Source organism: Salvia hispanica, chromosome 3 (assembly GCF_023119035.1).
Source record: "Salvia hispanica cultivar TCC Black 2014 chromosome 3, UniMelb_Shisp_WGS_1.0, whole genome shotgun sequence".
In the NCBI taxonomy this organism is placed as follows: domain Eukaryota; kingdom Viridiplantae; phylum Streptophyta; class Magnoliopsida; order Lamiales; family Lamiaceae; genus Salvia; species Salvia hispanica.
In genome coordinates this window covers 2966169-2986992 of record NC_062967.1, presented here as the reverse complement: position 1 = coordinate 2986992, position 20824 = coordinate 2966169, and the positions used below count along the sequence as shown (strand labels likewise).

General features: G+C 37.8%; 4 protein-coding genes across 6 annotated transcripts; 2 read left to right on the top strand and 2 right to left on the bottom strand.

Moving 5' to 3' along the window:
• Window positions 1-902: 902 nt before the first annotated feature.
• LOC125214184 (O-methyltransferase MdmC-like) lies at window positions 903-4334 on the bottom strand. Of its 3 annotated transcripts, none has more exons than XM_048115091.1 (10): window positions 4275-4334; window positions 3697-3960; window positions 3557-3610; window positions 3342-3425; window positions 2625-2750; window positions 2226-2293; window positions 1881-1950; window positions 1731-1796; window positions 1565-1642; window positions 903-1494 (listed from the first exon to the last, which is right to left on the bottom strand). In XM_048115091.1, exons 2-10 carry the CDS (start codon window positions 3949-3951, stop codon window positions 1453-1455), a joined length of 843 nt encoding a protein of 280 aa, XP_047971048.1. In that variant the 5' UTR covers window positions 3952-3960; window positions 4275-4334; the 3' UTR covers window positions 903-1452. The 3 variants fall into 3 exon arrangements, with proteins under 3 accessions (XP_047971048.1, XP_047971046.1, XP_047971047.1); XM_048115089.1 differs by lacking the exon at window positions 4275-4334 and adding an exon at window positions 4152-4181; XM_048115090.1 differs by lacking the exon at window positions 4275-4334 and adding an exon at window positions 4152-4181 and having other exon boundaries at window positions 1580-1642.
• A 5475-nt stretch (window positions 4335-9809) lies between these two features.
• Window positions 9810-11931, top strand: LOC125211793 (ribulose-1,5 bisphosphate carboxylase/oxygenase large subunit N-methyltransferase, chloroplastic). The gene is made up of 2 exons (XM_048111727.1): window positions 9810-9967; window positions 10064-11931. The coding sequence occupies exon 2, from the start codon at window positions 10337-10339 to the stop codon at window positions 11732-11734; it is 1398 nt and encodes a 465-aa protein (XP_047967684.1). The 5' UTR covers window positions 9810-9967; window positions 10064-10336; the 3' UTR covers window positions 11735-11931.
• A 2707-nt stretch (window positions 11932-14638) lies between these two features.
• LOC125214847 (protein ENHANCED DISEASE RESISTANCE 2-like) lies at window positions 14639-15847 on the top strand. The gene has a single exon (XM_048116032.1). It carries the CDS (start codon window positions 14734-14736, stop codon window positions 15631-15633), a length of 900 nt encoding a protein of 299 aa, XP_047971989.1. The 5' UTR covers window positions 14639-14733; the 3' UTR covers window positions 15634-15847.
• A 2111-nt stretch (window positions 15848-17958) lies between these two features.
• LOC125215089 (aspartyl protease family protein At5g10770-like) lies at window positions 17959-20381 on the bottom strand. Its single transcript, XM_048116399.1, has 2 exons — window positions 20201-20381; window positions 17959-19373 (listed from the first exon to the last, which is right to left on the bottom strand). The coding sequence occupies exons 1-2, from the start codon at window positions 20379-20381 to the stop codon at window positions 18097-18099; spliced, it is 1458 nt and encodes a 485-aa protein (XP_047972356.1). The 3' UTR covers window positions 17959-18096.
• Between the last annotated feature and the right edge of the window lie 443 nt (window positions 20382-20824).

The following is a 20824-nucleotide window of genomic DNA, read 5'->3' as shown; positions in this document are numbered from 1 at the left end:
GTATTGTTTTACTTCTACCAAAAAACAAAGGTTACCTCGGGAATAGGATTGATTAATCTACCTGTGCAATAATTTTCTAGTATGCAATATAAGGTCAAAAAATCATTACCCAATAATTCAACAATTTCATACCTAGAATTTGATTTTTGTTTTCTTTACTATTTGGAATTGGATAACATACACTTATTTAGGGTGATGGTTGATGGGACATATATTTTATTTTTTATTTGGTGGTGAGCAAGAGAACCCAATTCTGTGGGAAAATTGAGTGCGACAAAACAAAACCAAACAGCCGAATAAGAAGGCAATCCTAAATAATGCAATGTTCTATCGTGAATTGAAATGTACAGTATATAGAATCATAGATATATTATTCGATTAAATAAATTTATATTTGATTGTTTTAAACATTCATTAAGGATTGATTCGGACGGTCGAAGATGTGAACTTATTCATTCAACGAAATCACACTAATTAATAGCCATAAAATGAAGTCCGCTTTAGAATATGTGCAATATTCTTGATAATTATCGAATGGATATTGTCATAAATGTGTATGTATAATACTTCCGTCATTGGCCCTTTAGGGTTGGCACAGGTTTTAATACGTAATTTGATAAAGTAAGAGAGAACGAGAAAAAATAATTGAAATTGTATAGTGGATGATAGGCCCACAAATGAAAAAGTAAAAAAAAAAAAGGAGAAAAAGATTATCATAAATGGATATGGTCAATTTTATATGGGACGGACGAAAAATGAAATATGGTCAATTTCTAGGGACGGAGGGAGTAGTTATTATTGACCGAGTCCAAACACATTATTGTTCTTGACCATATTCAATTCTTAACTGGATTTCAACAACTATACTGTTTCTGTACCACACATTGCATTTACATATTTTACCAAAGTCTAGCACCAATTAGCTGGATATAGACTCACACATAAATTCCACATAGTAGTTGGTGGAATTTATGATATCAACCCAAATACTACATACAGCCATGTGGGGCACAGTATGGGGGGAGTTGGGGCTACCAATTATTTTGTTTTTTTTAAAAAAAAATAATTTATGGAAATTAATAAAAATTGTCTTCAGTCCTTCACGAACTAATGTCTAAAAAATTACTAGTGCAAAAATAGTTGAGCTCCCGCCTCCTACCAACATTTTTTTGTGTCCGCCGTTCATATGCACTTTGCTCGATTGCCCTTAGGAATTAGTCGGACAAAGCTTGAACCTCGCACAAGAGATTCTCCTTGTTCATCACATCCTCAGCTATTTCTCATGCTTGTTGGTTTCGCACCTTGTGCATTCCAATACTTCACCTTTCTACGAAGCTGTCGAGCCATTGGTCTTAGGTAATTAGGTATCCATGACTGAACCTGGCGTGTGTTAACTTGAAAACTCTGGTGGATGCATTTGTAGATAAGCAAAACAGTGGTAGCATTTAAGCTCTATCTTTTCCGACAAATGGTCATTCCATCACCAATGGGAACCTACAATCAGCATTTGCAAATGAAGGTTGAAAAGACTTGTCTAGTTATTGAGAAATGTGCTAGGGCGTACCATGCTCACGCTTACACGATCATCCTCCATCAATTTTCTATTGAAGTTTCTGATACTGATCGTCTTCGAGTCATTTATCTGTTCATTCAAAAACACATTTGGTTCAGACAAATTTTCCAAGTCAGTGGAAGTGTGCAAGTATGGGAAAAGTTGGGGTGTAATTGACCAGTGGATCAGCGACCCTTCCGTGCCAGAGGACATTGTCCATCACTATAACACCTCCGACTCTCACCTGTATGATGAAATAATGTGTAGTCAGAAAAGGTTTTTGAATGGCCTAGACTAGATATGCTGCTCGGGATGTTAAGCTACTAACCAGTTGCAGTAGCAATTCAAAATAATCCTGGTACATTTTCTTCTCAGCATCAACAAAAGCAAAATCATAGCTGCAGAGTTTAAAAACCATGGTTAGTCGAACGTATGATAGACGTAGATTATAGCAGCTGAAAAACGAAAAAAAGAAACATAGAAATGTGCACGAAATATTTTCAAGGGTAAGTTAGAGAAGAAATAAAGGTGAATGGGTTATAAGAGAACTCAGAAATTGACCCAAATACTAAAATATGAGTCAGTCACATAAACATGATTAAAATTGCTGACATTCAATGAATTTCCACATAAACTAAACAACCAGTTTTTAGATATTTAGACAAGAACAAACCTGCTAGCTTCACCATTCTGAACCAAGGACTTCAGAGTATCAGCTGCTAACCCATGTTTGACAATCACCTAAATCACAAAAATGTGTGAACAAATCTCTATAGCATAGGTCAAGTAACTATTTATAGTCCTAACACACACAAGACTGCTGTAAAGTCAATTCTTTCATAAATGTTACGGAAATATGCTTGATCAATAGAGCAATAGCAGGTTGTGAGGCAAGTTACCATCAATGGGTTTAACTGTCATATATACTTATAAGATATGTTAATAATCTCAGATCCTCTAATAAACATGCTACTTTGGTCATTATAGGTAATATCAATGCTAACAGTAGCAAAGGTGTCGTCACCAGCAACACCAGCCCAGAAACATCAAACAAAGCAATCCACCAACATACCTTTTCTGAAACGCCTGCACGATCATAGTACCTCTGTGCAACTTCTAGAGACTTTGCGTCTCTCTCGCATGCCACCAGCTGACCTCCTTCTGGTAGCACCAAAGCAACTGCAAGGGATGAGTAACCCTGACACATATGTGAAGTTTAAAAATTAAGTGAACAAACACCTTCTTTACCATTCACTAACTATTTGAGGCAGGAATATGCCAAAAGAATATAACAAACTTAAAAAATAAGACTTTTAAGGACGTGCTTTAATGGGAGGATAACTAACACAAAGCCAATTGTTTTGGACTTGGTGATTAATTGGGTGATATGTGTCCCACCTAACAAGGTGGGATGCATTCATCTTCTCTTTGTTAGAGCATTAAAGTATACCTGAATTATCTATATAAGTTTAGATCATGTCCAACATTCAATCTACTCATAGATAATCAATCAGATTATCAATTGGCAACTTCATGAGTTTGGGGTCAAAATACAACAAGCCTCCTCAAGCTTCATTAAACTCCTTGGGAGTCTCATACTGGGTCATTTTCAACAAACAAATATAGGATTATGGACTAGGAAGGCTAACCGTAAACCAAGAGACTACAACTCAACATGTTAAAGAAACAAGAGTTATCATGGCAGGTAGGAGCAATGCTTGTTTGAGTTTTCAAACTACAAACTGATATACGTGTGTGTGGAAAAAAGAAACTAATCCAGGATGCATACAGTGTAGACACCAACTTCGATACACTTCTCTGCTCCCATAATCTGGACAAGCATTGCAAGAAGCTGTGCTTGATCAGGGGATACCTGTAGCCAAAACAAAACCAACTATAAGACACCTGCACTAGATAACGGTTCCACCACAGAAATTTAGAAGCCAGAAGTAAAATACTACCATTGAAACAGCGGGATGTAAATTAAGTTAAGCACATGAGTACCTGCATCTGGCTGCCATGCCTAGTAGCAGTTTCCTCTCGGAGCTCACGCAGTATCTTAAACACGAAAAATGAACAAATTTGACCACAACACCAATACAAAAGTATTAAGACCAGATAATGTAAAGACTAAAAGTGACAACCTTAGGCTCTCTAGTATTAGCCAATAAGTAGTCATACAGCCGGGGATTCACACTAATAACTTCCTTACGCCCATAACTCTCATCAGCTGCCACAACCGTGTCTGAATTTGGAACAGACTTCAATGCCTTCAAGCGGCAAGCAATGCCCCTGCTCACGATCAACCCCCTTGCAGGGATGGGGGTGGAGCGTCTCGGCGATCGAAGCGCTATCAGCGGATTTGAGCACTGGTGCACAAACCCTAAGCCACTCGACATTGCAAAATCCTAACAAATTCAAGGCTTATGAGGTTAGACCACCATTTCCTCACAGTGCAAAAAGTTTCCCCTAATTCAGGAGCTTCGGAAATTGTTCATATACTGATAGACGGTTTAAAACAATATGATTATGAATTCGTCAAGCGCAGTAGAACAGTATCAGACAAACAATTTGGGGGAAAAGAGAAGAAAAAAAATACGATGATGCTTATCATCAATTAGATAACACGCAGTAATTTCAGCCTCACGAATCAACGAATTTATTTACTCTATCAGAACAATATTTCAACTTGAAAGTAATAATTAAGTTGAGAGGAATTCACCTTCAGCTGGTTTGAAGAATATTAAATTCTAAAAATGAATGAAGATAAATTGAGTTGATGAAGATGATACATTGTATTAATGAAAAAAAATAAGAATCAGTAGATTGTCTTTTAATTGTTCATAAATTATTTAGACGTCTGTAACTAAAAATTGTATTTTTTTTTTTTTTAAAGTAGATAATGCTCGAATGCTCGCATTCTAAGGAAGATCGGCATTGACACCATCTTAATAGTTGAGTGTGGAACATTTACCACATATTTCAGGCGAGCGATCGCTAGTATTCCCTTTCATATGAGCGGTCACATACCGTCAGTCAGCCCATACAACGCCGCTCACAACCGTGATCACATATATATATTTTTTTGTAAGTATAAAGGTAAATCCATCTAAACCAAGGCCAAATCCTAGCTTGGGGGACAACACAGGACTCTACTTATTGGAGAGGTGGCGGAGACCACTCGTCAAATTAACCGGTGTAGATTGCCGATGAACGGTGGGTCCGGCGGTAGGGTTTGTAGGCATGTTTAGATTTGAGTAATTATTGGGAGAGATAAGAATAGAAAAAGAAGTGTCACATTTTTTAGTTTTTGTATGAGTCGTGTACTCTATTTACACTATTTACTGGATAAGATCGCGGCATGCATATACACATCTAATATATCAGCTATAATGCAAAATTAATTGTAACACCCCGATTTTTTCCTAAATTTTTAGTTGATCTTGAAAGGACGTCAAATGTGTATCCGATTTTTTTTGTTTAATCTTCATTCCTTTTTTTCGAAAAATTAAGGAGTATTAGATGTTTGCAATCGATCGAGAGGAGTCGTAATTTATGTTTAGTATTTAGCGTGCCACTAAAGTACTAATTGTAAATTTTATGTAATGAATTTAAATTCAAGAAATAATGCATAATAGAAATAAAAGAATTTATTGTGGACCTAATTTTAAAAAGAATATTTCATCATTTTGAGAGTCCACTCTCTGAGAATCCAAATCTCTAAAATTATTTCTTCTTTGGAGCCCAAAAGCTCCAACACCAAATCTCTTTTTGGATAGCCACCTCCTTCCTCCGTGTTATCCTCCACCTCGTGCTTGATTGTACTCCACCTCCTGCTTGAATACTCCCCTCCACCTCCTGCTTAATTACCACACATTTAATCCCAAAGTTCAACCACATGTACAATCTGCAATCACTTTCGCAGACAATCGTGAGCAACAGAGCAGCAAGCAGGTGACATTTTCTTAACACCAGAATCATATGGTACATATTAAACATACAAATTTCATACTAAAATAGTGTACTTCATAAATATACAGCCAACAATTCTTGTAACTCCTTTTCATCAATTGGAATATCATAAATAAAGCACTATCTTAAACCAATAATAGTCTCAAGATTAATTTTGAGCATACAGACTAACATAAGCTATAATTCTTGATTACAATCGCAAATCGAGGCCTTTGGAACCATGTAGAATGTGAAGAGGGAGTAAAATAACTTAGCTTTAAGAAGAAAGGGGCGTCGAATTGCTATTACTTGAATCCCGACTGTGACGGGGATGTAACGGCGACGGCGAAAGACGGAGAGGTGCGACGGCGCGCCACTGCACGCACATCAGCAGCGGCGGCGGTTGCGTGAACAGCCGAGAGAGGAAGAGGGATTGGGGAAGAAAGAGAGGGAGAGAGACACGAGGAGGAGGAGGAAACACCATTGGAGTCGGCGGCGGGAGGCGGGTCGATGGCAGCAGATTGCTGTTGGGAGGCAACTGAAAATCTGATTTGGGGGAGGGGTCTAATTTTGTGCAATTGGGGAAGAGAGTGAACAATTGAGAGGGAGAGAGAGACGATAAGTGGGAAGGGGGAGTATATGGATTGATTTAATCCTAGAATTGGGTAACTAATTTAATTAGAGTTGGGTTAATATCTAATTTGGTGCAAAGATTGTGGGCAAGTTGTATGGAAAATATTAGGGGTGTCGAAATGGATAGCGGGTATCGGGAAACCCTCAACCCGACCCGCTACCCGCCGGGTAACGGGCACCCGCTACCCGATGATAATGGGAAACAGGGCGGGATCGGGTAGTTTGTTTTAAATTTTTGCGGGTATGGGTATACCCGCTACCCGCGCGGGTATACCCGTCAAACCCGATAATACCCGTTATTTTTAGGATTATAATTTTCAAATATTTTGTTTTAGTTAGTTAGTTTCAAATCTATATATACTTCCCAATGATACACTTTATTTCCAATTATTATCCGCTGCCAAATGAAGGATTGCAAGATTGGTGAAAGTGAAACTTTTATTAGTTTAGTGTCTTTAGATTAGAGATTTAAAATATTTAGACTTTTCTTTGAAGTTATTTATATTTAAACTTTTGATGAAAGTGAATTATTTTTTATTTTATATTAAACTTTTGATTGGTGATTCAATTTTAGATATGCTTGATGTTTCTATCATATTTGCTTATTTGAAATTTGAATTTGCATTATATTTCATACGTAGTCATAGCATATTTAAGAGATGAGAAATCACCATATTTGTGCATAGTTAATAATTGGAAACTATGCACATACAACAAAGTAAAAAAAATACAAATCTAAAATTTGTAGTGTAGCAACTAGCAACAATCCCAAAATTCATTTTAGAATTTCAAACATGTACATAAAATTATTGTATTAGATGACTAGCATTGATGATAAGCGAAAACTAAAAGCATAATACCATTGAATAATATAATACACAATTCAAATTATGTCTACGGGTTTGGGTACCCGCAACTGCGGGTTTGGGATACCCGATGCGGGTATGGGATTACCCGTTTAACTATACGGGTCGGGATTGGATAGTATAATATTGAAGTTTTCGGGTATGGGTACCCGCAAAATCGGGTTTGGGTACCCGCGGGTACCCGTTTCGACAACCCTAGAAAATATAATAGGCTAGAGTAATTAATTATTGGGCCAACATTCAGCAAAGAGCAAGAAGAGCTACTGGACCGGACAGAATTAATTTTTTTTAAGGGACTTTGGACTGAAGAATAAATTGGTTAAGCAAACTAAATTAATTAGTTGTGATCCGAGTTGTTATAGTTTTGCGTAAATTTGTAGTAGTGTATGGAATATCACTTTAGTCAAAGCCCGAAAATAGAGGAAGAAGAAGCATATAATAATATGAGTTTTAGAAACTCCTTAAAGATAAGTGAAATAATGAAAGGGATTACTTAGGAGGCATGCATTCCTATTAAAAAGTTTAAGAATTTCTTGAAGTTGATTAGTATTTTATTTTATATTGTGATGTTTTCAAAAAAGTTATCTCTGCAAGTTAAGGTAGGAGCGAGAAATTCAAGTTAAGGAAATTAAAGGAACGAGGTGAACTTTTCTATCCTACATACTTATGTGGATAAAATGTCAAATATTTTAAGATGATATTTAGTTATACAAAGGATGTTGTTTTGCCATAAATGATTTGTTTTATGTGTATGAAGCCTATCTGTTTGGTTGGAACGTAAAAATCGAATTCGGATCCGAGTGAGGGTGGTGTCCCTGCTCGGATTAGTGTACACAGGTGACCGTTGGAAGGTGGCCACCTTCCACGGCACAAATATGATATAGTGGATGCCGTTGGGAGGTGGCCACCTCCCCCGCTGGGAAAGATGTAGGTGACTGTGGGAGAGCACCATCTCCACGGCACTTGGTGTTCAGATATGGCAGAAGTACAAAAGAACTTAGACTGATCAGTCGAACTTTAGCTCACAAAGAATTTAGTAAGCTCGAGCCTTTTAAGAGAAAACCCTCGAGTGTTACTGTGATGACATGACAATATTTTCATTTTATGTATGTATATTTCGGCAACGTGTTCACTGAGTATTTTTATACTCAGCCCTGCATATATTTCTAAATGTGCAGGTTGAGCAGTGACGGTGGAGAATGCTGAGCAGAGTTATGATTTTCTTTTTATATTAAGTAGAGGCTCTCGGCGGTGCATGTCCCCAAACATGTGACCGTGTTCATTCCGCTGCATACCAAGGTTTCCATACTCTGATAAATATCTATTGATGAATAAGGTTTTGAATTTTGAAAAGTAAGCTTTCCATTAAAATTCTAGTGATTAAAAGTTAAATTGAAATTGTCTCACCTTTATTTCTAAGAATATTCAGTCATTGTTATCCCCTTTCTATTCCCCTCCTCTTAATTCCATCCCTAGTCACGGTTTCCCGGCTTTGTTATCCTTAGCAAAAGTGCGGTCGTAACATTAATTATCAACTAATTATTAAAGTTTTTATTTGTATAACTATAACGTTGAATTAATTGCATACATGGGATAGACAAATCAAAATTTAGCTTAAGGCAACAAATTGAAATGGATGAAAAATTAAAATGTACACAGTTAAACATATAACAAATACTAATAATTCATTGATAATTAATCTGCATTATGCTAGCTAATATATTGGATGTGTACATGCAGTCAGCGATCTTATCCAACAGTTATATATATCACTATATGGATGATGTAAGTAAAATCAATTTGATTGCTATTGTTTTTCAATAAAATAAAATGATGATTCTTCTCTTGTTTTTGTGTCTCCCAATAATCATCACCCTCAACTTCCGAGCACAAATTTATGAGCAAGCCACGAAACTCCATCCAACGAGGCCACCAAGGCTCCCTCTTTGGCGAATCTATTGAACAAAAATAGATGCATGGTATATGCACAATATATGCACGTAAGTAAGCAATGTTCTAAATAAAGCTATTAAAATGTTCTAAAGCTAAATGATACTTATTAAATATTTGATTTATTGTGAAAGTTACATTTAACTATATTAATTTTTTAAAAATGGGGCGGAAGTGAAAGGGTTTGTATTCTAAATTAAGGTATACCTTAAGCTTTCAAAACCACCGTTCCATTAAACTTGACCTTCATTTTGTATTTAAATCGTCACAGTTACTTATACTAATCAGTGGGTGGGAAAACAATTTATAATAACTTCCCTAGATATGCATGATTAATTTGCTCGAGTGCATACCACAATGAATAATACACTATCAATCGAGTTAGAGAAAATAATTTATAAAAACTTTCCAAATGTGTAGAATTTACTCAATAATTTCTCACAAAGTATATTTTTTTACCAATTCAGAGTCCAACTTAAGCATGGGTTATTGTAAATTAAAGTAGTAGTCGTTTGTTTTTTAAATAAATTGGACTTTAATATTTAAAAAAATATTTTTAAAAAATATTAATTGTAGAAAATGCTCGCATTCCAGGCCTCAGTGGCTGAGCGCATAGCACTCGCTAGTCACTACATGTGTATTGGTTACTTTCCCATCCACGTGAGCCGTCTCATAGATATTAAATTTATCTAAAAATAAAAGTTTTTTTTTTTATTAAAGGTAGATGTAGACTTCAAAATTCTATCTTGGTGGATTCTTATGTTAAACTATAGTCTTAATTTATTTAAAGAAGTGATTACTCTTTTAAACATTCTACACAACCTTGGCAAGGTGGCAAAGAGCATTCCTCTTTTGCATTGCCATAAATCAGTTTAAATATTCCCATAAATCAGTTTAAAATCAAGGAAATGCGCCAACTCAAGACAAAAATGGCCAATCTTGACCTATCGTCGAAGCGGTCGATCTCCTGCCTTTCATGGTCGTCCTTCTCATCGTCGCCCACGTCATCGCATTTGTCAGTATCCACACTCCTCAAATTGAACTCATCCATCTTTAATTTTGTCGCTGTGTTGATGTGAATTTCATATCACTGTTATTTTGGGTGATTTAGGTTTACTGGTTTTACAAATTTGCTACTGATAAGACATCGAAGAAAAAGAAGCACTAGTGACAACAGAGGAGAATCGGCGAAGGAAGTGAAAATTGAATGTTTTTTGTCATTTACGTTTCTCGTTTCTGATTAATTTTCTGAGTATTGTTCGATTAGTTAGTCTCATCTATGAATTGATTGTTCAAAGTTGTTACAAAAAGGAATTTTATGTGAAATGATTGCGATTTGAGTATTGCATTTGCTTTGATTCACTATAAGTTCTTACATCGTGATATGTTACTTCACTCAGTCATTTCAACAAACAGTTTGTGGGCTCGGTCTCAGAGACCTAAACTCCCCTCTCTCTTTCGGTGTTTATGCAAATCAACTGATGCTTTTACTTCAGTTTCTTCGCGTGAGGGGTCATGTGTAGATGAGGATTGCAATGATTTTCTTCCATGGCTTGGGAACAAGGCTGGATGTGAAATTTCTTCGTTGCTTTCGATTGGGAAATCGGCCTATGGTAGGGCATTGTGTGCTGCTAAGGATATACAAAGTGGGGATTGCTTGTTGAAGGTTCCGTACAGCGTGCAGCTTGCCCCGGATAATCTCCCTCCGGGAATAGCTTGTTTGCTGGGAGATGAAGTTGGTGATGTTGCTAAAGTTGCTTTGCTCATTCTCTATGAGAAACATTTGGGAAAGAAGTCCGAGTGGGCGCCTTATATCAGCCGGCTTCCTCTGCCCGAGGATATGCATAGCTCGGTATTCTGGAGTGATGAAGAACTGGAGATGATTCGACTGACTGCTCTGTATGAAGAAACTCTCAAACAGAAGAAGCAGATTGAGAAAGACTTCTTGGCTGTTAAGTTGGTCTCAGCTAACTTTCCTGCGAGATTACAGAATATCACGTTGCAGGATTTCACGTACGCGTATGGATTAGTCACTTCTCGAGCATGGGTGAGCTCGAGGGGTGTTTCCATGATTCCCTTTGCAGATTTCTTGAATCACGATGGTACTTCAGATTCGTATGTTTTGAGTGATGAAGGCAGACAACATTCGGAGGTGATAGCTGATCGCGATTTCGCTCCAGGGGATGAGGTCCTGATAAGATATGGAAAGTTTTCGAATGCTACACTCCTTCTGGATTTTGGTTTTACTGTTTCTTGCAACCGTTATGATCAAGTTCGTGTTGAGCTTAATGTGCCCCAACACGATGCTCTCTACACGCAGAAGTTGGAGATTCTTGGCAGAGATCGCACGCCAAGGATCAAGGATGACAACGAGTTCACATACTACGAAAATTCTTTCACAATCAAAAAAGTAGGATTTGGCAGCAGGTGGGGGAAGGGGATCCCCCAATCACTCCGTGCATTTGCTCGTATCATGGCTTGCGATTCTCAGCAAGAATTACACGACCTGGCGAAGGAAGCTGCAGAGAATGATGGAAGGCTGGCTCGGAAGCCACTGAAGCACAAGAACAGAGAGCTTGCAGCCCATCAGCTGTTGCTTTCCGAGATGTCTCGTTTGATAAAAGATCACGATGAACACATCAAGTCGCTGGCTCCAACGCCTCCCACTCTACGGGAGAAGAGTGCTCTGAGGCAGAAACTAGCACTAGATCTCCTGAGTGGTGAACTACGAGTGCTGAAGTCGGCTTCTGCTTGGCTCGAGAACTACTGTTCGAGGTTGTGAAAGAGACATTGAAGGGTTAATTATGATTCTATGATTCTGCAATACAAGGTAAAAACTACAACTTTACATAGTCTCAATTGTTTACTTTTTACTCGTATTCTAGAAAATTATGTGTATTATTTATCAACAATTAATGTGACTATTAATTCACCAATGTGTTTTGATTGCTTAATATGGATGCCTTAGATTTGAAGGGTGTTAGTTATTCTGGATTGGATGCTCTTTATCTTGCCTTCAAAATTGTTTTTTCCTTCCTTTCTTTTCTTCACGTCACTAGTTTTATTAGGCACCAATTTTTTGCCAAACTTAATATTTATGGCTATAATTTAGAATGACTGAAATCGTTTTCAATTGAATTGATATATTAATGAATGACGACCATTCTACGAATTGATGTATGAGTCTTGTACACTAGTGTTTGGTGGAGTAATATTTTTGGGAACTGGGTACCCGATTATATACTTTGGCAAATTGTCGGAAAAATTAATGAAATTTTGTCTAATTATGACAAGTCACACGGCTTTCGAAATTAGCTAGAAAATCCATAAAATTTGGATTTGTTTAGAGCATTCGCAGCGGGTATCCGTCCGTCCGTGCCAGCGGCGAGGACACCCGCCGTCTGCCAATGCGCAGCGTCCATGCGTGTTAGCAGCACGGCGCTGCTCTTAAATAAGAGCACGTCTATGCCGCTGAGCACCCTTACATGTCAGCTTCTTATTGGCCAACGGCATAGACGTTGGCAATTTGAATTTTTTTTTAAATGTGAAATAAATTTTAAAAAATGGTTTTAAATAAAAAAAATATTTTCCCACTTCTCAAAAAATTATAACCGTTTTATACACATTTTTAATTTATTTTTTAATTTTTTTCCCCAAAATTCACATTTTCATCTATAAATACTCCAACTTCAACACAAAAAAATTCCCATAACACTACACAATTCTCATCTTCTATCATCTAAATTGTCTCATCTATTTTCTCATCAATTCTCTCATTTTTTTGGTGGAGTAATATTTTTGGGAGCCGGGTACCCGATTATATACTTTGGCAAATTGTCGGAAAAATTAATAATTTTTGTCTAATTATGACAAGTCACGCAGCTTTAGAAATCAGCTAGAAAATCCATAAAATTTGGATTTGTTTACAAGTATCACATGGTGATATGTTTTTCATGGACGTCACTGCTGATGAGTTAAACGATGTTGCCATTCATATCAAAACCAACATCATTTGATTGAAGAACATTAACAATATATTACATATATAATCGAATTTTCACTATTGCAAACAAATTAAAATTTCATAGTTTTTCTCTCTCCTTCAATTAAAAAAAATAGTAATATTCCCGATTATAGAATATTGCGCCTTTTGAACTATGATTATTCATACTTTTATTTGTCTTATTCATGAAATAATTGTGCACGAATTTGTGTCAAGTTTTTCTTGCCTTCTTCTTCGAAAGTGGGTAGGTAACTCATAACTGACTAAAGTGCCATTTCCAATATGAATAAAGAAACGATTTTCAAATCACCCAAATTGTAGATACAATTTAAATTAGAGGTGCCACATTAAATTCATGAGAATTCGATTCGTGGCACATACATCAATATATTTATCCTTTACTATTAATTTTTGCAGTAGGAAAATAATGGGTTCTCAACTTTAATGCCACCCTACAATTTAATTGGGGGAATAATTTATAATTATATTTCACATGGCATGGTTGTACAAAGATTGAGACACATCTAATTGATTCCTTCCTTGCGCCTTTATTTCCAAAGCAACATAATCATATTATTAATTTTCTTTCCCTTTTTGTCATCTTTAAACCAAATATTTCTAGCATGCAATATTGACAGACTCATTAGAGCTTGTAAAGTTATACGTATTATACGCGTCCAATATTTATGATTCTGGACAGCTGCAAATAGATGAATCCCAACTCAATTGTGCTTCTACCAACTTAAATTAATAAGGGATATTAGTCAAAATTGTCATTTAAAATTTATGCTCAAATAAATAAAAAAATACTGAAGTGGATATAAGTTTAAGAGTTATGTACTGAAAACAGATCATAATTCATAAGTTTATGTACTTGAGTCTTGAAGGTAATTAATTCAAATATTAGATACAATATTCATAATTATAATCTATTGCAAATTCCAAAATAATCTTTATACCGAAAGTTTGAGTGACAGAAAATCTAAATATATTCAGAAGGTCTTAAATTAGAAAATACTAATATTGCAAATTAGGTCTGACAAAGTGATAAAGTAACTGAAATTGAGAGCAACGTGGCATTATTTAGCTAGGAGACTGTGATATTACAAAGTCAAAGGTTCACATCATCCATTCCCCATCTCGTTAATTCTCGAAAATACCCTCGTCGGGATAATTCATTAAATTCGAATTCTAATTAATTAAAAATGTATAGCCACTAAAATTCTCTTGACTTTTAAATACGCGGCTACGAGGTCTATATTGAATAGCAAATACTACAGTAGCAATGAAATATAACATCAAGTGAATATGAAATATTTGGTAATTTAATAGTGGATGAATATCTTATTAAGCTATCATAAATATTACTCCTAGCCGTCTATTTGCATAAAATATCTAGTTGTGACAGTTATATTCTTGCTGCTTAGGTGTATATTTTAATAATATCCATGTCCTAAATAGTCAAAATACAACTAGCTTAATAATTAGTAGCACGTGTAACAATATTAATTAACGGCTGCAAAAATATTTAGTATACCAAATTGAAATATATTATGGAGTAAGTAAAACTAGTAGCAAAAGGTCCAAAACAAAGAAGGAAAAGGCTGGCACATACAAAAATGGCATTCTTGTAATTCGACATTGTTTGAAGGGCATTTATTTCACCGATTTCCTAATTTAATCCCCCAAAAATCCTTCAGTAGTGATATTGTCACGGCGGAGCTTCTAAACGCCGACGTCTAGAGAGAGAAAAACCCTCGCCGGAAAATTGAAAAACAATGTGCTCTACAAAGCACAAGCAGAAGCACCAAAACAGCCATAATCACCCCCGCACCTCCCCCTCCACCGCGGCCGCCGGCACCGGGGAGGATTGGAGGGATGAGGCCATCAGCACCGGATCGCTGAAGCACGTCGATCTCAACACCGGATCCAACGGCTGGGCGTCGCCGCCAGGGGACCTATTCTCCGTCCGCGGCCCGAATTACCTGACGAAGAAGGGCAAGAACCCCGCCGGCGAGTGGCTGATGAATCCGGCCGGCGTCGACTGGCTCAGATCCAGCGCCAAACTCGATCACGTCCTGGCGCGGCCGGACAACCGCGTGATGAACGCGCTGCGCGCCTCGAGGTGCGAGAAATCGTCGAAGACGTTCGTCATCGCGATCAATCTCCAGGTCCCCGGGCGCGAGCATCACTCGGCGGTTTTCTACTTTTCCAGCAAGGTCGACGAGCCGATTGCGTCGAATTCGCTGCTGTATCAGTTCATCAACGGCTCCGACGCCTTCCGCAGCAGTCGATTTAAGATTGTGAATAAAATCGTGAAAGGTCCGTGGATTGTGAAGACGACGGTGGGGAATTACTCGGCGTGTTTGTTAGGGAAGGCGTTGAATTGCTACTACCACCGCGGACCTAATTATTTGGAAATCGATGTCGACATCGGTAGCTCCGCCATCGCCTCCGCGATTTTGAAGCTGGCGTTGGGCTGCGTGACGGCGGTGACAATCGATATGGGGTTTTTGGTGGAGGGGCAAAAGGAGGAAGAGCTGCCTGAGCGGTTATTCGGTGCCGTGAGGATTTGTCAAATGGAGATGAGCTCAGCCACGTTTGTTGAGAGCGCAATCGCAACAAGCAAGGTTTTGCCGATGAGTAGTGGCGGTGAAAGCGAAAATGAGGATGATTAAATGATTAAATCCTTAGCCTTTGGTAAGTTTATTAAAGGATATGATATTTGGCAGTGATGATGATGAAAGAAGTATGATGAATCCCTTAATTTGGGGTTGGATGGGTGTAGATAATAACCTTTTAGTGGCAATGTTGAATTGATTTCACCATTTTGATCTGTTTTCTGTTGGTTTAACCTTTTAATTCATTCAAAACTTTGAGTTTTGCTGTGTATTGCTCATCCACTTGCTCAGATTAAAATTTAATTTAACAAAATGTTTTCAATGTGAGGCTAATACAGTTCATAAACGACAACGGTTATAGATATAAATAATTATTGCCCTTTGCTTGGAATGCTCAATCTGCACAGTGCTCTGCTATTGATTATATCTTGGTTTATTTGGCCTTGAAGTCTGTGCATTTAATGTTGTCAAGTGCAGAATGTACTGGATAACATTGGCAGTTGTATTCAAACCTTTATAAGTAAAATATGCCATGGAAATTTTGTCTTCTAGATTCATCTTGGATCCCTAATAAGCTATTGCTTTCTTTAACTCCTAGCAAGATGCCTAGGATTGCCCCCATCAAGTATTGGAACAAAAACTGGATCTTGATTGCCCCAGTCATCCTGTTAATTTACATTACTTTTATGTCATCTCATGTAATATTTGAAGGGAAGCTAGTTTGCAGAACAATGAAGAAAGGGATAGGGCTATATTTTCTTCAGCCATCCATCCAAAAGGTAGGAAGGAGGGAGCCAAAATTTGATAGTACTATAATATTAGTGTGAGTTGGCTGGAAAGATATGTTTCTTGGATTATCATTTTCTTGAGGTGTGAGAACTTTTGTTCTGTTGTGGCTGCTGCTTGGCTGTGGATTGAGAAAGCAGATTGCTTTAATCTTTATGGGGGTGTCCAGTCCATTATCACAGTGTTGATATTGTAATCTAGTGGGTGAGCAGGAATCCTCTTTTTCTCAGAAGTAAAGGCAACTTTAATGTCTGAAAATCACCAGTACAAAAATGTACTTTAACATCTTCCTTGGAAGGGCATGGTGTTGATCAGACATGATTGATGCCGTACCCCTTTTTGTTGAATGATAGGTACATGAATCATGAATCACCACTCAATTTTGCAGGAGCCTTGTACATATTGTCATTCATCTCTCAATTATTTCGTTTTCACTCATTATGTGATTGGCTGTGGTGGCCATCGAAACTGATCAGCTAATAATTTTGAGAAGTTGGGAGTTAATCTTGAGAGACAGTGTAGAATCTTCTTTTTGATGGAGTTGTGAGTTATCTTAAGGGTGGTTGATTGCTGCTGCTACTGGAATTCCTATGGTCTTGAATCTTGAATGTTTCTTTATTTTTGAATCCCTAAGTTCTAACCCTACTGATAGATAGAATTATCAATCGCAAGTCTCATATCCGATGGAAAATGGAAATTGTGGATGCAAGTCGATGAAGTTTGGCGTACTCGAGATATTTTTATTTTATATTACGACATACTATCTGCTTAATGATTTGATATGGTCAATGTATTGATGTTTTGAAAACCACAAACACAAGTCTAATGATAAAACTTGTAGGGACGATACGTGCAAATCATAGAAAAAGTGTTGTGCAATTTGTACCATCTTGCATAGAGTATGGGTAACCCATACCTCTTCCCATAGGTGTTAATTCAACTCCTGTAACCTCACATCTCCCTCATACTTTACTCCAATGATTTAATTTTATTTTTTTAATTGTTATTGTTATTTATGAAGCCAAATAATACTAGTATAAATAACAAAATTGTTTCATTAAAATCATATAGTAAAAAATATAAAGTGAAATGTGTTGTTATTAATAGAGAGAGGGGGAGGAGGAGGAGGGCCCTCTCCACCGGCACCCCATCCCGGTGCCACACTCCTCTCCCCCTCCAGCAATGTGGGGTGCCTCGTACAACACCGGAATTTGTGCTGCGACGCGACACCCTCCCCTCACTTGTTACCAATGCCTTTAGGCTATCTACCAAATTTTGAAAAACCAGAAACATGTTAAGAACGACGAAACGTGCGAAACATTGGTACATTCAATGCGTTTTTCTGCAATGTACAACCACAATCATATTCACACGTTTGGAAACTACATTGAAATATGTAATACAATTTGTAATTGAACATCTTGCACCACAAATTTAATGTGTTGTTACGTATAAAAAATATCAAATTTTCTTGATAACAAAAGTAGTAGTAGTAGTAGTAGTAGTATAAGTTGTTGACTATGCTTGGTGCGTTAAACTGACATGATCTACCTCTGTTCCCACCCCTGTTTTTTTTCATCGAAGACTAATTTATGATTAAACAGAATTCGTGAATTTCCATTCATAATTGAAATTTGCTGAAATCATATCAACGATAGATCTCAAGTGCATAAAACTATTGCAGCATTAGCATATTATGCTTTGATTCTTAAGTAAAAAAGACAGACATCTGAATCAACATCCAGCAGCTCCGAATCCAAGCTTCCCTCCGGCAACATCATACACCACCTCGAACGTCAGCTGCTGCGTATTTCCAAAGATTCCGATGTCAGTGTCGTCGCCGTTTCCGGCGAAAGCAAGGCACGCCTCCGTGGAGCTTACCGGGATCAGTATCCCTGCCAGGCTGAGGTTGATCTTCACTCCGCCGCCGAATTCGAACGACACGGTGGGGATGGAGATGTTCGCGTTCATGTAATTGGAGAAATCGAAGCATGTGTCGAAGATGGAGCGCGCCGCCGCCGCCGGGTACTTCTTCATCCCCTCCTTGAACGCCCCGCTCAGCGCGCCGTAAGCCGCCGCCGGCAGCCGCGTGATCACCGTGCCGGAGTCTATGATGGTGCCGCCGGCCTTCTTGAAAACACCTTGCCCTATTGGGACCTGCTTCCCGCCGACGGCGATGGAGGCGATGGTGATGTAGTAGAACGAGGAGTCCGATTGGGAGGAGTCGAACGGCGTGAATTGTGCGCTCGTTGCGGGCCCACCGCCGACTTTCCCGAGTGTGAGGTGGCCCGTGGAGCTCAGCTTCGACGGGAGGCAATAGGAGAAGTAATTTCCGTATTTTGTCGCGGTTTGTGATATGAGTGATAGTGGGTCCCGGCCGAGGCCGATTATCCCGGCGGTTTGGCCGAAGAGCCCTTGGCTTCTTTGGCCGCAGCCGAATTTGAAGTTTGGGAATACGTCGTTGGCGATGGTGAGGGTGTCGTTGCTGAACAACCCTACCGAGATTGAGTTGTCGCCGTACTGAAGGCCGTAGACGCACGTCCCTACGCTACAGCCGGGGTTGTGGCCCGTGGCGGAGGAGAGTTGGGAGCATGTTGTGGACGTGCACGATATGTTGGAGTAGGATGTTGAGGTTTTAGGGTCGAATATTGGGTCCTGTTGTTTGTAGCAGGATCCAGCGCACGGCTGGCATTGGGTCCATGTTAGGTCGCTCCCAGTGTCGAAGACGAGGGAGAGAGTTTTCTTGGGGGTGCCTAGGCCCACGGAAACAAGATAGTTTCCATTGCCTAGAGAGATTGCCGACTTTGTGGGGAGGTTGACCTTTTTGTCCCCAACTTTGTCCGCGGTTGGGGTTGGATTGAGACGAGCATGGATTGACTCGACACGGGACTGGTCGTGAAAGAGGATGTCCTTTAGCGATGGCCTAGCGCTGACTTCGTCTTGTCTGAGCTTAGAACACGGGCCGTGCCGATGGAATACTTCCAACGTGGATGGCCTCTTCTTGATAGCATCTGTTGATTTAAAAGAGATAAATTCAAGAGGTTATGTACTAATGATTGTTAGGGTAGTAATAAAATGCAAACTTATATATTGTGCAAACTCAAAACTCCTAACATAGCTTCAACACAGTTTCAATACAATATCAACACATTGTAAAATTTCAAGATTTTAATGTCAACACAGTATCAACACAACATGAACACAACATCAATCATTGACTACCGTTGAAATTCTGTAAACATTTTCCCGTTGATTTTTTTATGTGATCTGTTGACATTTTTCAATGGTCCAGAATCCAGATCATAGTTTTGAGTTTGTACAATATTTAGAGTTTTCATTTAATCACATCCCATTATTGTTAAGCCTAAAACATTGTTTAAGAAAGAATACTTGCTTTAAATATGTAAGCTGTACTCATAACAAAAATTAATTGTATTAAAAAAAATGAAATTTCCACCAACTACGATCTAGTGGAGTCAGCTTACAATAGTCTTAAATTTGAATATTTTAATTAATAAATATTTTAATTTGAATAGTAAAGAATTCTAATAAAGACCCTTGATCAATATATAAATGAAGAATCATTTTCAATCATGAAAATTTAATATGGATGTAGTATCTCTTTGTTTGGATTAGTACATTCTGGTAGCACTAGGGTTCGAATCTCACAAAGGCCTTTAATAATAAAATTTGAAAATTTTGGCTCTTTCGAACATAGATGACGCATTGTAGAATTTCTATGAATATCATCCTTAATACTAATGACACAAATGATAAATTCAAGTTCATTCTAATAGTACTACTATATCTCAAATTGAATTTTGTTGGGGATTGTTACCTTTGGAAGGAGTGCAGACAGAGGCTGGAAAAAGGGAACTGATTTGAATTGTGTGGAATGAGTCTTGAATCTTAGTATTTTTTAGGTCAAGAGCATGGCTTTGATCTAAAAAACATGAAACAAGAACCAATAAAAGGGAAGAAGATTTGATGAAAGTGGAGAAGAAATGAGGATTGGCCATGAGTACTGAATGTGAATGTGAATGTGAGTAATTTTTATGTGATATGAGTTGTGAGCAAATCATCTTGGATATATATACAAGTAGGATATCAAGAATCCACACCAATAATTTGTTCTAAGTAGGATTATTTGATATTATGAATTGACCTAGAAAACGAGCCATCATTTGACGCACGAAAACTCAATAGCTATAAATTCTTATTTGATGCATATCTCATTAAATTTGTTTTAGTTTAAAATTCCTAGTGACTCTTTTATTTAGATGAAGCAATAGTTTTCTTTAAATATGAGTAGTTTGTTTATTTGGTTTTTGAAGAATAGTACTCCCTCCGTCCCTTATTAGGAGTCACACTTTGACCGGACATGAGTTTTAAGAAATGTAAAGAAAAGTTGGTTGAAAAAGTTAGTGGAATGTGAGACCCATTTTTTTATATTGGTTTTATA

What these genes read in the sequence shown, in the direction of transcription:
- LOC125214184 (XM_048115089.1), bottom strand. An exon ending in CAGAATGGTGAAGCTAGCAG is followed by an intron (nt 1,951 to 2,225) that starts GTTTGTTCTTGT and finishes TAAACTCTGCAG; the next exon opens with CTATGATTTTGCTTTTGTTG. An exon ending in GAAGGGTCGCTGATCCACTG is followed by an intron (nt 1,643 to 1,730) that starts GTCAATTACACC and finishes TTGAATGAACAG; the next exon opens with ATAAATGACTCGAAGACGAT.
- LOC125214847 (XM_048116032.1), top strand. Translation starts at nt 14,734, where the DNA reads ATGTGCTCTACAAAGCACAAGCAGAAGCACCAAAACAGCCATAATCAC.
- LOC125215089 (XM_048116399.1), bottom strand. Translation starts at nt 20,381, where the DNA reads ATGGCCAATCCTCATTTCTTCTCCACTTTCATCAAATCTTCTTCCCTT. An exon ending in TGTCTGCACTCCTTCCAAAG is followed by an intron (nt 19,374 to 20,200) that starts GTAACAATCCCC and finishes TTAAATCAACAG; the next exon opens with ATGCTATCAAGAAGAGGCCA.
- LOC125211793 (XM_048111727.1), top strand. Translation starts at nt 10,337, where the DNA reads ATGTTACTTCACTCAGTCATTTCAACAAACAGTTTGTGGGCTCGGTCT.